We start from the raw sequence: 14,431 nt of genomic DNA on the forward strand, positions 1-14,431 counted from the left end.
CTAGTCTCTGGAGATGAGCCGTAATTCCTGGGGATCCCCCAGGCCCCACCTGGAGGCTGGCATCCCTGGCACTTGTAAGCCATATTAAGGGGCTCTGGACAAACCGCGGCTCCCTATCGCGCCACACTGATATCAAAAGGACGCGACCTCCCAAGGCAAGGTCAGAACCCCCAGGACCGCGCAGGGTGCCCACGCCGCGGGGGTCCGGAGGCTGCGCCTTGGCCCGCCGCCACGGAGATGGCGGAGGCTGCCCGCCCCGTGATACGGTTTGGGAGGCGCAGAGGGCAAAGAGTGGAGTCCGCGCGTGAGTGTCTCCCGGGCCGGGGTGGGCGAAGGGGCAGCGCTGGGTGGGCGAGGTGGAGGCAGAGTGGCCAAGTCCCTGCCTGGACTCGTGGAGTTGCCAGTCTGCAGGTGAGAACGCAACAAAAACACTGTGTACAGAAACAAACGAAATAAAGAAATATGTATTAAAAAATGTACTGAAAACTCAGTGTACTTATTGTTAATTATATATGGTGAATCAGATCACTCAAAACAAATTATGCAAACTTATCAACACCATATTCAAAAAAATCACACAGTACAAAAACGAAGTATGAAATAGCTCAATTTAGTACTTCGTCTTTATACTGGGTGATTTTAAATAAATATCTGGTATTGATTACTTTAGGTTTGTATAATTTGTTTTTTTAGTTGATCCACTGTATATAATCAACAATGTGCACTGAGTTTTCAGTAAAAAAAAATCACATTTCTTTATTTCTGTTGTTTCTGTACACAGTGTTTTGGTTGTGTTTGCCTCTCTGGCCGTGTACCTCCTTATAGTTTGTGGTTGAATCTCCAGGTGGGGCCTGGAATTCTGGTGTCATAACTGATCTCTGGACTACAGAGACTGGTTCCCCCTGGAGAAAATGGCAGATTTGTAGGGAATGGATGGACTCAACTGTAGCACGTTCCTGCTAAAAAACCTGCTGAGCTCCCTCCCCTCAAAATGACACCTTCGGAAGGTGTGCTGTATGGCAAAACATCTGTGCAGATGCAGAGCTCCCTGGACTTGCCAAATTCTACCTATCCCAGGTAGCACCTAGAGATCTCCAGGAGTTTCCCAAGACAGAGCTGGCAACCAATGTTCCCTCTAAGCTGAGTTAGTGTGAGCTAGCTCACAGTTTTTTAGCCTCCGGCTCACACATTTTTGTCTTAGCTCAGGAAGGATGGCTCCAGAGCAAACTAATTTATGCAGGAGCCAAATCGCTCGCTCACAACTTTAATGCCGGTAGCTCACAAAGTAGAATTTTTGCTCACAAGACTCCACAGCTTACAGGGAACATTGCTGGCAACCGAGGCAAAAGATGGCATAGAGTGGAGGGGAGATGAAAGATGGCATGGAGCTGTTCTGCCAGGCTTTTGGCTGAGGTGGCGGATGTCCGAATGACATCGGTCTTCCCTGCTTCGCTCGCTTTATCTGCCCAATTTGCCTTCCTGCTTTAGGGAGCTGCCTTTACTAACTTGGCACCAGCACCAGCTGACCCGGGTCTCTAAGAGAAATGTGCCTTTCCTAACATTAGCACAGCAGGCACTGTAATTAGAAATTGTTAAGCTGCCATCAGGAACTTTTCACTGTAACTGTTGATTTTATGAATTGTTATTTATTGTTGAATGATTAATGATTGTTTTACTGAATGTTGTAAGCTGCCCCGAGACTGCTTGTGGGGTAGGGCGGGATATAAAGTTAAATAAATAAATAAATCAGCTCCATGTGGACTGGGATTTTGAAAGGTGGAGGGTGCCTTAGAGTGCCTTCCTCTTTGTGACGAGGCAGGCAAGGACACCTTCAAAACTCCTGCTTATGGACCAGCTGGAATGGTTCCTCCTCCCAGTTGCTTCTTCAGATTCAAAAACTGGATCCACGCTAGGCATTATTTGTATGCAGGGGTCTGTGAAAAACAATGTGAACAAACAGCACACCCAGTTGCCCAAAAATAAAATACCCAAGACACCCAGTTGCCCAAAAATGAACAGATGTTTCTCTAATGTCTAATAATTTCCTCCAGCCCACTATGGGCCTGGCTCCCTTTCGGAAAGTCTTAGCTTCATTTCAGCACTTATTATCCTGACATCTATGAAGTTCTAGGGATATCCTTGACACAATGACTGTTGTTTTTTGGAGAATATAATCAAATGCATATACAACTTGCCAAGGTTAATATATCATGTGGATTTTAAAATACTGGTTTTCTGGTCCTAAGGAGAGTTATGCATAGAAAGAAATAACGTCTTTTTTGTTGTTATGTAGAAAATAAAGATGAAGTTATGGAGGGAATATTTCTCCCAGTGGGAGTAGATCTTCGCCAGATAACTATACTGTCTAAGGCAGAATGGGAAAGGATTCAAGACAACCTCAATGCTCCAGCGAGAGAAGCAGCACGGATTCGTGCCGAAAGGAAAGAACGGAAGGATTTGCACTTGCAGTCTCAAGCTCTTGTGAAAAACTGGACCAACACTATTGCAGTAAGAGCAATTTGTGCATGTCAGTGCCTAGGGATTATTTCTCAAACTTCAGAATATTTTTGTATCTTTTATTTATTTATTTATTTATTTATCACATTTATACCCCGCCCTCCCCCGTAGGGCTCAGGGCGGCTTACAAGGCAAGAATATCTTGCTACAATAAAACATAATATACCTATAGTTTTAAAAACATACTATACAGTTTAAAACCAATCCTAATTCAAGTAAAGTGCTCAGTGGTCTTCAAAACTTCAAAACCCAAAGATGACGGAAAAGTTCCTGGTAGACAGTCAATGGCTTCAATGTTCAGATGTTCCTTCTCTGGGCCTCTTCCACCCCCTCGATGGCAATATAGTGGGGGGGGGCGGCCCCTACTCAAAAGCCTGGTGGAAGAGCTCTGTCTTGCAGGCCCTGCGGAACTGCATCAAATCCCGCAGGGCCCGGATCTCCCCTGGGAGCTCGTTCCACCAGGTAGGGGCCACCACCAAAAAAGCCCTGGCCCTCGTGGCGGCCAATTTTGCGTCTCTGGGGCCTGGAATAGTTAACAAATTTTGGGCCCCAGACCGTAGTGCTCTTGGGGGAACATACGGGGGTCTCAAGTTTATCTTCCAGTTTAGTAGACTGAAAGCTCTTGGGGGAACATACGGGGGTCTCAAGTTTATCTTCCAGTTTAGTAGACTGAAAGCTTTGTCAGTCAAAAAGCAGGTTTCAGTGTAGCAAGAATTGGTTGCATGACCCACACATCCCTGGATATTATTTTATTTATTTATTTATTTATTTAGATTTATATACCGACCTCCCCGAACGGGCTTAGAGAGATCAGATTTTAAATCAGTCCGATATCTAATCAGATATCCAGACTCAGGACCAGGCCACTGATGGATGATTGGCCAAAAAAGTGGGGAGTGGGTATCCACTGCCTCAACCAAATGCCAGGTGGAAGAGCTCCATCTTGCAGGCCCTGCGGAACTGCAATAAGTCCCACAGGGCCCTGATCTCATTAGGGGAGCTCATTCCACCAGGCAGGGGCCAGGGCCGAAAAGACCCTGGCCCTGGCCCAGGCTAATTGGATGTCCCTGGGGTTGGGGACCACTCAAAGATGTTGGTTTGTGGACCTCAGTGCCCTCCGGGACTCATATGGGGAGAGGCAGTCTCGTACGTTCTTATTGCACTGTAGCTGTCATTTGCAACTGCACTGCCTTTTCCACTGGAAAATCCAGTGGCCAGCTATTGCCAGAGTGCAACGAGAATGCAGTGTCCAGTATCCACTGTAAATATATGTGTGGATGCTCTTGTTAGCAGATCCAGTGCAACACGGAGGATGGCCAGTCCAAGGTTTAGATCTCACTTAGTTAACTAACTAAATGGCCACTAGGCCAGCCCAGCTGTATCAACTTCAGCCCATCCTCCCCTTTTGCAGTATAGGGGTGATAATACTGATTGGCCCTGTTCTGACTTCTGTACATCTACATTCATCACACATTTCAAAGGCTGTGTGCATTTGCACTCAGATCATTGAAGTGAAGACTAAATGTTACCAGAATCCAAAGCACACCAAGGATCCTATATAGTTTATGACTGACTGACTGACTGACTGAACGTTTACCACTGTAGACCAGACACCGTAGCATAGTATTATAACGAGTAATGCAAGAAAGTTAGTGGGAAGAATAAGATAACAGAAAAGAAACCCTTTTGTTTTGCTGTCCTCGTGTTCTCCTGGTAAGCAACTACGTCAGATGTTGTAGTAGAAATCTGTAGTTTGTGTAGCATGAAAAAGGAGAACGGGAAGAGAAGCAAACAGATTGTTTTATTATACCTGTAACAAGCTTGGAACCTGCAAAGAATCAATGGCTGGGAAATGTTCCCCCAACCCAGTCCTTCCCCTGCAATACACTATGCGGTTGTGCGTCTGAGAAGGCCATTTTCTCCCCCGCCCCCCCATCCAATCCCCCTTTTTTTAAATACTTCTCTTTTCTGCTACTGCCCTACTGATAGTCACTGAACCATCATCTTGCTATTAGCAGTTAACAAGCTAGAAGCCTGTGAGGAACAATTTAGAAGGGGAAGAATAAAGACTATAGAAATTCCCAACCACCACCCAGAATTCCTGCCTCCAAGATTCTGTTTGCTTTCACTGGTTTGAGCAGACCCCTCCCCCCTTCACTCACATCCACCATAACTGACATTCAACTACTCCTACAGTGCAATCCTAAATGAAGTTAGGCCCTTATAAGCCCATTGACTTAATTGGCTTTAGAGGTTTGTAGATCTTTTTAGGGTTGCATTGTTAGTATTTTGTGCTCCCTAAAGCATGCACAGTCTTCAGTCCCACCCCCCCCCCCTTTTTGGTTGAATAATAAAAGTGAGGTTCCACGAGAATGTAATTGCTACCCTCTCTATAGGTAGTCTGGTTTTGCTGTTTTTATGATTGCCACAATAGATGTACTGTTTTACTATTAGATATAGTAATAGTGAACAACAGAATAAATAGTTTGCAGTTTGATTGAATCTCATCACTGGCATCTATGGCAAGACTTTAATCAATGTAGCTGTGGAGTGTCCGTGCCATCCTGGTGTTCTTTACTTGAGACAGGAACCCTTCAGTGGACCAAAGAAAAGCTTATCCTACCTTCAGATTGCTGGCATAGCTCTTTAAAAATGCCATTTTTGAACCATTTCACTTCTAACGCTATTCCTAATTGGGATGAGATTTCTTTGTATTCCAGGGTTTGGCACAGGCGAAACTGAAAGCCAAAAAAGAGTGTGAACAGAAGAATGAGGAAGAAAAAAGGAAAATTGACCTGGAAGAAGCAAAGTACCAGGCACAGAAGCGAAAAGAAGCCATTGAAAAAGCCAAAATTGATCAGTATTATCAAAGTGAGAGAGTGAAAGGATTCCATGTAATGTAGATGATTTATTATATATTTTTCATTTCTTTTTGTGTGTGTGTGTATTCAAGGAAAGAAGAAAAACATTTTCCAATTTTATTTTGCAGAAAGCCCTCTTACTTACCGAAGTCTTAAAAGAAAGGGAAGTTCAGATTAAATTTCAGAAGCAAAAACAAAAATTGTACCAGAGTAAGGATGAAGAAAGAGAACGTGAACGTCAAAAAGCCATACTAAAAGAGGAGGAAAAGGTTAAAGAATGCCGTATGAAGCGAATGCAGCTTAGCAAGGATCAACTGGAACAGTAATAATAATTAGAAAAACTCTTTTTAAAGTACGCTTAGAGAGCAGCCCCAGGTGCATCCATCTAGGTCTCTTCTGTGGGCCTTACTCCCAGATAAGTGTTCGTGGAAAGACAATAGTAGGCTGCAATCCTGTTGCACGCTTACTTGAGAGGAGGCCTTGTTAAATATAACGGGCCTTACTTCTGAGGGTGAGATACAACAAGAGATCTTCTGCTGTTGTGTATAAGCTTTAATTGTAGATTATTGTGTTAACGATGCAGGGTGTTTAGACTTTCCCCCCTCTTTGCATGTTTTCACAATTTTAATTGCTCCAGCAGGGGGGAACATACAGGTACCAAAGACAGACATCTGTAGTCCCCACCCCTATGGAAAATAGCTACCTAAGGAGGGACTCAGATTATTAAAACTATATGTAAGAAAAGGTTCCATTCCTCCTCCATGCAGTAGCCCCAATCCAAATCAGGGCCCCACAGGGCACAATTTACAGTTTAAAACTCAGATCTTCTATTATCCAGCTGACATATGGAAGTGCAAGTCGGAGGCGAGCCCAGCAAGGGTGTTTCAAGGGAAATGAGAAACCGGTGGTCTCCCATCCAAGTACCGATCCTGCTTAGTTTCCAAGATCTGACAAGATCAGGCTATGCAATGCTGCCTTCCCTTCTTTATCTAGTTGGCTCTGAGTATATGTACTTAGTGATACACTGCTAATTATAAAACAAATTATTGGGCAAAAAATTTCGCCCCTTAAATCAAGAACTGGACTACCTTTGGTTAGTGTTTAAGGTGCCACTGGAACCCTGTTCTGTTTTAGGCTAACATAAGAACATAAGAGAAGCCAGTGTTGGATCGGGCCAGTGCCCCATCCAGTCCAACACTCTGTCACATAGTGGCCAAAAACACCAGGTGCCATCAGGAGGTCCACCAGTGGGGCCAGGGACACTAGAAGCCCTCCCACTGTTGCTCCCCGCCCCCCCAGCACCAAGAATACAGAGCATCACTTGTCCCAGACCGAGAGTTCCTATCTATACCTTCTGCTTCCTGTCTTTAATTCAAAATTTCCATGCATCGAAGAGGAACCTTAGAAATTGCTAATCTGTACTTACTCCTCACATTTGTCTTATTGCCTGTTTTAGGATAAAAGAGAATGAACGCTTAGCAGAGCTGAGCAGACTAGAAAGCATAAAAGAAGGGGAAGAGATTCAGGCGCTGACCAGGTTACATCACCGGGAACTGCAGGAAAAAGAGCAGAAGCAGCTGGAGGAGAAGCTGGAGCGTAAACAGGCACACCAGGTATGTCACCGAAAGCTACTAGCCAGATTTGGACCTAGAGCTGCTTTTGAGTCCTTAATAACGAGAGGTGGTGAACAAGGAGATTCTCCTGGCAGTTTCAAAGAGATTTGCTCCGCGGGGGGGGGGGGGGGGGGAGATGCTGTCCTGAATGGCCCAGGCTAGCCTAGTCACATCAGATCTCAGAGGCTAAGCAGGGCCAGCCCTGGTTAATATTTGAATGGGAGACCACCAAGGCAATCCAGGGTCAGGATGCAGAGGCAGGCAACGGCAAGCCACCTCTGAACATCTTTTGCCTTGAAAACCCTACAGGGTTGCTGTGAGTTGGCTGTGGAGTTCTCCCAGAGCGATTTCTTGTGCTTATGAAAGAAATAGTACAGTATATACTGTGCCTGTGTAGAAATGAGCTGGGGAGGGGCGCTTAAAGGGGAAAGGAGATTTCAGTCCTCTCCCTCCTAGCCTCCTCCTTCCACTGACTCTGTTTCCCCCCCCATTGGTACTGGCTCCATTTTCCCACCCTCTGATGCTCTGTTTCCTCCCCTCCTCGTTGCATCCACCCCTCTGGCCTCTACTCCTCCCCTCCTCCCGCCCTAGCTTCGTTTATCCTCACGCCCTTCCACTGGCCTCTGCTCCGCCCCCCTCTTCTTGTTCCTCTTCCAGGCAGATATTGAATTACCATTTTGTGAATGTTTTCTTAGCACAGGTTCAGTTCTTGGCTGCTAGGTATAAGGATTTGCTAGCGACAGAGAGAGAGGGCTGCCTCCAGACACAGTGTGTGTGTGTGTGGGGGGCCTGTTGCATGTGCAGATTTAGTATGTGCAAGCCACACACAGATTGTGATGATCCTTACTACCTCAAAGGTTAGAGTTGGTATTGGAAGGATCAACCCGTGCAGTGCAGCACAGTGCAGTGTCAAACGGGCCATTGTTGAAGATGCCGTCTGATCTGAGCAAATCTAAAAACTGTTCCCCATTCGTGTATACTGCAAGGCCCTCTCGCACATATGCGTTCTCTTGTAACTGTTACGGGCCAAGGATTGCATAGGCATGTATGCTTTTCTCTTGCTTCAAGGGGGAAACTCTGGCAGCAGAGAACAGCACACAGTCCTTGGCTGTCCCTTGGCTGTCAAACGGGCCATTGTTGAAGATGGCAACGGATCTTAGCAACTCTACCAACTGTTCCCCATTCGTGTATACTGCAAGGCCCTCCCCCCATTGGTACTGGCTCCATTTTCCCACCCTCTGATGCTCTGTTTCCTCCCCTCCTCGTTGCATCCACCCCTCTGGCCTCTACTCCTCCCCTCCTCCCGCCCTAGCTTCGTTTATCCTCACGCCCTTCCACTGGCCTCTGCTCCGCCCCCCTCTTCTTGTTCCTCTTCCAGGCAGATATTGAATTACCATTTTGTGAATGTTTTCTTAGCACAGGTTCAGTTCTTGGCTGCTAGGTATAAGGATTTGCTAGCGACAGAGAGAGAGGGCTGCCTCCAGACACAGTGTGTGTGTGTGTGGGGGGCCTGTTGCATGTGCAGATTTAGTATGTGCAAGCCACACACAGATTGTGATGATCCTTACTACCTCAAAGGTTAGAGTTGGTATTGGAAGGATCAACCCGTGCAGTGCAGCACAGTGCAGTGTCAAACGGGCCATTGTTGAAGATGCCGTCTGATCTGAGCAAATCTAAAAACTGTTCCCCATTCGTGTATACTGCAAGGCCCTCCCCCCATTGGTACTGGCTCCATTTTCCCACCCGCTGATGCTCTGTTTCCTCCCCTCCTCGTTGCATCCACCCCTCTGGCCTCTACTCCTCCCCTCCTCCCGCCCTAGCTTCGTTTATCCTCACGCCCTTCCACTGGCCTCTGCTCCGCTCCCCTCTTCTTGTTCCTCTTCCAGGCAGATATTGAATTACCATTTTGTGAATGTTTTCTTAGCACAGGTTCAGTTCTTGGCTGCTAGGTATAAGGATTTGCTAGCGACAGAGAGAGAGGGCTGCCTCCAGACACAGTGTGTGTGTGTGTGGGGGGCCTGTTGCATGTGCAGATTTAGTATGTGCAAGCCACACACAGATTGTGATGATCCTTACTACCTCAAAGGTTAGAGTTGGTATTGGAAGGATCAACCCGTGCAGTGCAGCACAGTGCAGTGTCAAACGGGCCATTGTTGAAGATGCCGTCTGATCTGAGCAAATCTAAAAACTGTTCCCCATTCGTGTATACTGCAAGGCCCTCTCGCACATATGCGCTCTCTTGTAACTGTTACGGGCCAAGGATTGCATAGGCATGTATGCTTTTCTCTTGCTTCAAGGGGGAAACTCTGGCAGCAGAGAACAGCACACAGTCCTTGGCTGTCCCTTGGCTGTCTAGGTCTGGAAAGTCAGCACTCGCTTCCCTTCTGCCCAGCAGAAGCCTCCCTTCAGCACCAAACCGATCATGGGATCCAGAAATCCTGGGCTTAGAGGAAGTAGCGTGACTTGCTGCATTTAGGCCTGGAGCTCAAGAAAAGGCCCCTCCCACCTGGGCCCCCTCTTCCGCCCCAACTTATTCACCAGCCTCCATTTGACTAACTGTTATCTTTCACTCCTTTATACCGAGTCAACATAAATGCTCTTGAGAGTTTATGCACGTATTTGGGTAAGTAAAATTTGTTTTCGGTGTGTGTGTGTTTTTTTTTTAAAGGCCCATGTTGCTGACCAAGTTATTCTAAAAGCTATAGAAAAACAAAAACAAGAAGAAGAAGATGATAAAATTCGAGCACATTTTCATGCAAAGCGAGCTATGACAAGGCTGAGAAAACAAAAAGAGGAAGAAATGCTCAGGTAAGCAGAATAGCCAATATGTTCAATCCAGCACCCAAATTAAAAATTACAATGTTTTCCAGAATTCTTAGTTCTTGTACATACACATCTACAATTGGCAATATCACTAAGAGCAACTATTTATTTTTAATGAACTATTTTATTGCACCCTGGATAACGCTAAAGAGCTAGAACTTCTGGCTGCCAGACAATTGTAGGATCTCCTGGCTACACTACACATATTCAAACAATCAACCAATCAAACAGTCCTTCTCAGGACTGCTTGACAAGGGTTACAGAACAGATAATATCAGACGTATCACAGGTGCTCAGTTCATGCATGTCTTCTACAAATGTGGCATCCTCACAGCTGGGCATCCACATGGAGCACCTGGATCATTATTGACATGACTTACATTCTGGAGGGAGAGAAAAAGGCATGCCTGCTCCTCCATCATGCAAATCTCTACCTGGCAAATCTCTACCTGGCTCTACATGATGAATGAATGATTTTGAGCAAATATAAATGTCTCAGTTCCAAGCTTGCATAATTAGGTTTCAATAGAGTTTCTTCCCGTGTCATCTATCTATTATACCAGTTCTTTTATTTCACAAACTCTTGACACTTGGGACTCAGATTTTCTGGATTAAAACTGGAAGCACACTTTGGTCTTATTTTTGGAGACACACCCTTTATTGACCAGAATAACAGGAAGGCGTTTTCCTTGTCAATATGGGATAGCTTGGTTTATAACATTGCCTTCCATCTTGGCATTCCCTTTGCCCCGTCAGTCAGAGCTCAAGGATGAGGATGTGCCTTCAGGAATGTCCCTGCATATGTAGGGCAGGCTTTGTCAGAGAGTTCTGGCACCCTGGCTTCCTCTTCCAGGAAGATGCCAGTGCCCATATATTGGCAAAGGGGGGGGGGAGGTCACTTCTGAATAAAGCATCGTTCGTTGTGCAGTGGTTGTATCCGTGTGGTGCCTCAGTTTTCCAAGGCTTGCCTCAGACCTCCTTAAAGCACAGAGAGGAATCACTATACAAATTGTACTTTTTCAGAGAAATAGAGGTAACCAGAGAAAATATTACTAACCGCCTCTTGGCACGGATGAAACAGAAGACTGATGATGAAGATGAGCGTATTGCTAGGGAAGTCCGAGAGATGGAAGCGGAGCGTGAGAAAGAGCTCGCAGAAAAAGTTGAAAAGAACAAAGCTGATTTGAAATCAATCACAGAACACAGAATTAGTGTGGTAAGAAAAAAAATGCAGTTACTTTTTTGTTCCTTTTGTCATTTGTACCTTTCTTACCAATTGATCACTCATAATAGGTTTCAATTACAGCAAAATAATACTATCATCATAAGCAACTTGCCTGAAAGGCAGTTCCTTCAAACTTGGTATTTAGGAGTGGGATGTTGAAGATATCTAAGTAGTACTTTTTTTTTTAATTGGGCCACGTTGGAGCCCCCTGTTTGTTTCTACACAGGCACAGTAAACTAGTTTTAGGTTTACAGCCTTAGGATTTACAATGGATTGTGTTATTTACAGATGAAAAAGAAAGAAGAAAAAGAAAAACAGGAGAAAGAGGAGGCTAAAGAGACACTTCGTAAAATGATAGAAGCGGATCGAGTCTACCAGGAATTAGAGAAAGACAAGAAACATAGAAATCATTGTGCAAACTTAAAACTGCAAGAAACCCATGTCATGCAAATTGTAAGTATTTGTTTATTTATAAAACATACTAGCAGTAAAGCCCGTTGTGAAAGCAATACAACGGGATCTAGAAAGAGGCTCTGGGGGAGTGCTCTGGCTTTGGGCAAACAGTGTCAATTTGCTGTGGTGACCTCAGCAGGGTATAATGACAGAGTCCACTGTTTTCTCCAGAGGAACTGATCTCTGCTACCTGAAGAGCAGTTGTAATTGTGAGTGATCTGTAGCCCTCACCTGGAGATTGGCAGCAATTGTTACCCAGGACAAAGTGGCTGGTTTGGAGGGTGTAGTCTATGGCATTCTACCTGTCTGAGGTCCCACCCCTCTGCAAACCCCACCCTCTCCAGGCTCCACCCCTCAAATCCCCAGGAATTTGTCAGCATGTAGTTGGCAACCCCATCTCCTTCCCAGCTAGCCACCAACCTACCATTATCTGCCCCTTTGACTTCAGCTGACTTCTGCCCTCCCTTCTGCAGAGCAGTTGTAATACTGAGTGCTCTCCAGCCCTCACCTGGAGATTGGCAACAATGGTTCCCTATGTGAGACTGACTGGTTTGGAGGGTGGAGTCTATGGCAGTGTACCTGTCTGAGGTCCCACCCCTCCTCAAACCTCACCCTCTTACTTAAAAAAGCAGTGCATTTTAGAACTTTGGCACCCACTACTCAATTATTTTATAAAACATATATGCCATCTCTCCAGACCTGCTTGAAGTGACGTACAAGACAAAGCAGCCAACAAAAACCAATTCTGCCAAACAAGATCGATAAAAATCATGCCAGTAAAAGCAACAGAGGGCATAAAGATCATAACATGGAGCCATCAAAAATGATATTGATAAGGCAGTCCTGGGGCTAGGAGCAGACCACAAAACAGCCAAAAAACAGAACCCCTTAATTACAGAGCCTGGTCAAAGAGAAATGTTTGGGCCAGGAGCCTAGGGGAAAGCAGGTGCAAAGCGACCTCAAGGGGGAGGGAATTCCAAAGGCAAGACGCCATCACTGGGGGGAAAACACAAAAAACTGATCTCTACAACTACACTTCTTCAGTTGAGGGTACAGAGAGAAGGGCTTGAGAAAAGGATCCAAATTGGCAGGCTGAACACTTTGGGCATGACAAAGCATGGCCACGATGAAGGTCATTATGTACTTCCCAAGAAAGGAACACGACCTGCACATTTTTTTTCAGTGCTGTGAGGGCATGCTGCAAGTCACAAAAGCACACATCCTCCGTGGTTGCTTTTACACCAGCTGTTTAGCTTGGAAGGGTCTTCATTTGTTCACAGCATCTTTATGGAGAATCCAGATGCTGACTTTGACTAAACATCCCAGTGCCTTCTCCCCCCCCCCCCATTTTTAACAGCCATGATTTGTAGGGTATTTCATTTTGTATTAAAATGGAATGCAGCGTCAACCTTCTGGTATGGTCTGGCAAAGTTCTGTTAAGATGTGCTGGGAGTAATGTCCCTTTAAATGTTGCTCTTTCCACTTCTCCATCCAATGGAAGCAGTGGTTGGCTATGACATGCCTGAGGATCTTTAACCAGTCCTTGTTTAGGGTGATGGAGGTGGTGTGGAAATGTTGCTTATTTTTTCTTTGCAGCTGAAGCAATTTAATATCTAGTTCATTTTTCATGTCAATTTCATAATGCTGCTGTAATGATTTTTTTCTAAGTGAGCAATAATTTTTGCTGCAAAGAGAAAAGCAGAAAGTTGACCAGCCACCCTAGGCAGGAAGTGATATTGAGTGTCACAACCCCCAGATTAGGTAAAAGGGAGTTTAGGCAACTGCTTGCCTCCTTTCTGGTCCTCTTCCCATCCTGGGTACTTCAGTTTTCTCATCCAGAATCTGGGGTTGGCGTGTGTGTGCCTTAATATCCTACTGCTGGTGCCAGATTTGGTGCCAGACGACAATTCCCATACAGGACATAGAATCATAGAGTTGGAAGGGACCTCCAGGGTCATCTAGTCCAACCTTCACAATGCAGGGAATCCACAACTACCTCCCCCACACTCACCCCCAGTGACCCTTGCTCCATGCCCAGAAGTTAGCAAAAAAATCTGCAGGATCCCTGGCCAGACTAGCCTGGAGAAAAATTGCTTTCTGACCCCAAAGTAGTGATTACCATTTCCCTGGGTGTGTAAGAAGGGGCCGCGAGAACTAAGCACTGATGCAACCCTTCCTGCCCTCTGTCTGGTGATCTGCCTAAGTTCACAGGATCAGCATTGCTGTCAGATGGCCATCTTTTTGTTGTTCAGTCGCACAGTCAAGTCTAACTCTTCGTGACCCCATGGACAACATCACACCAGGGCCTCCTGTCTTCCGCCGTCCTCTGAAGTTTGCTCAATTTCATGTTCATTGCATCTATGACACTGTCTAACCATCTCATCCTTTGCCGTCCCCGTCTTCTTTGACCTTCAATCTTTCCCAGCATCAGGGTCTTCTCCAGTGAGTGCTCCCTTCTCATTTGGTGGCCAAAGTATTTGGCCTTCCAGGGAACAGTCAGGGTTGATTTCTTTTAGGATTGACTGATTTGATCTTCTTGCAGTCCAAGGGACTCTCAAGAGTCTTCTCCAGCACCATACTTCAAAAGAATCTATTCTTCGGCGCTCGGCCTTCCTTATAGTCCAACTCTCGCAGCCATACATGACTACTGCGAATACCATTGCTTTGACCATGCGGACTTTTGTTGGCAGGGTGATGTCTCTACTTTTTATCATGCTGTTTAGGTTTACCATTGCTTTCTTCCCAAGGAGCAGGCATCTTTTAATTTCATGGCTGCTGTCACAGTCTGCGGTGATCTGAGATCCCAGGAACGTGAAGTCTGTCACCACTTCCACGACTTCCCCTTCTATTTGCCAAGGAGTGATGGGGCCAGATGCCATGATCTTAGTTTTTTTGATGTTGAGCTTCAAGCCCACTTTTGCGCTCTCCTCTTTTACCCT

At 45.6% G+C, this 14,431-nt stretch overlaps 1 protein-coding gene across 1 annotated transcript in view; it reads left to right on the plus strand.

The window, feature by feature from the left end:
- Positions 1 to 218: 218 nt before the first annotated feature.
- CCDC173 (coiled-coil domain containing 173) overlaps positions 219 to 14,431 on the plus strand; it is a 17,614-nt gene continuing 3,401 nt past the window's right edge. The window contains exons 1-8 of the mRNA XM_015422242.1: positions 219 to 304; positions 2,294 to 2,508; positions 5,238 to 5,411; positions 5,507 to 5,700; positions 6,835 to 6,991; positions 9,660 to 9,799; positions 10,838 to 11,030; positions 11,328 to 11,492. Coding sequence (XP_015277728.1) covers positions 238 to 304; positions 2,294 to 2,508; positions 5,238 to 5,411; positions 5,507 to 5,700; positions 6,835 to 6,991; positions 9,660 to 9,799; positions 10,838 to 11,030; positions 11,328 to 11,492 — 1,305 coding nt within the window. The 5' untranslated portion in view covers positions 219 to 237. The remainder of the gene's footprint in view (positions 305 to 2,293; positions 2,509 to 5,237; positions 5,412 to 5,506; positions 5,701 to 6,834; positions 6,992 to 9,659; positions 9,800 to 10,837; positions 11,031 to 11,327; positions 11,493 to 14,431) is intronic.

Source organism: Gekko japonicus, unplaced genomic scaffold (assembly GCF_001447785.1).
Source record: "Gekko japonicus isolate JY-2015 unplaced genomic scaffold, Gekko_japonicus_V1.1 scaffold469, whole genome shotgun sequence".
Lineage (NCBI taxonomy): Eukaryota > Metazoa > Chordata > Lepidosauria > Squamata > Gekkonidae > Gekko > Gekko japonicus.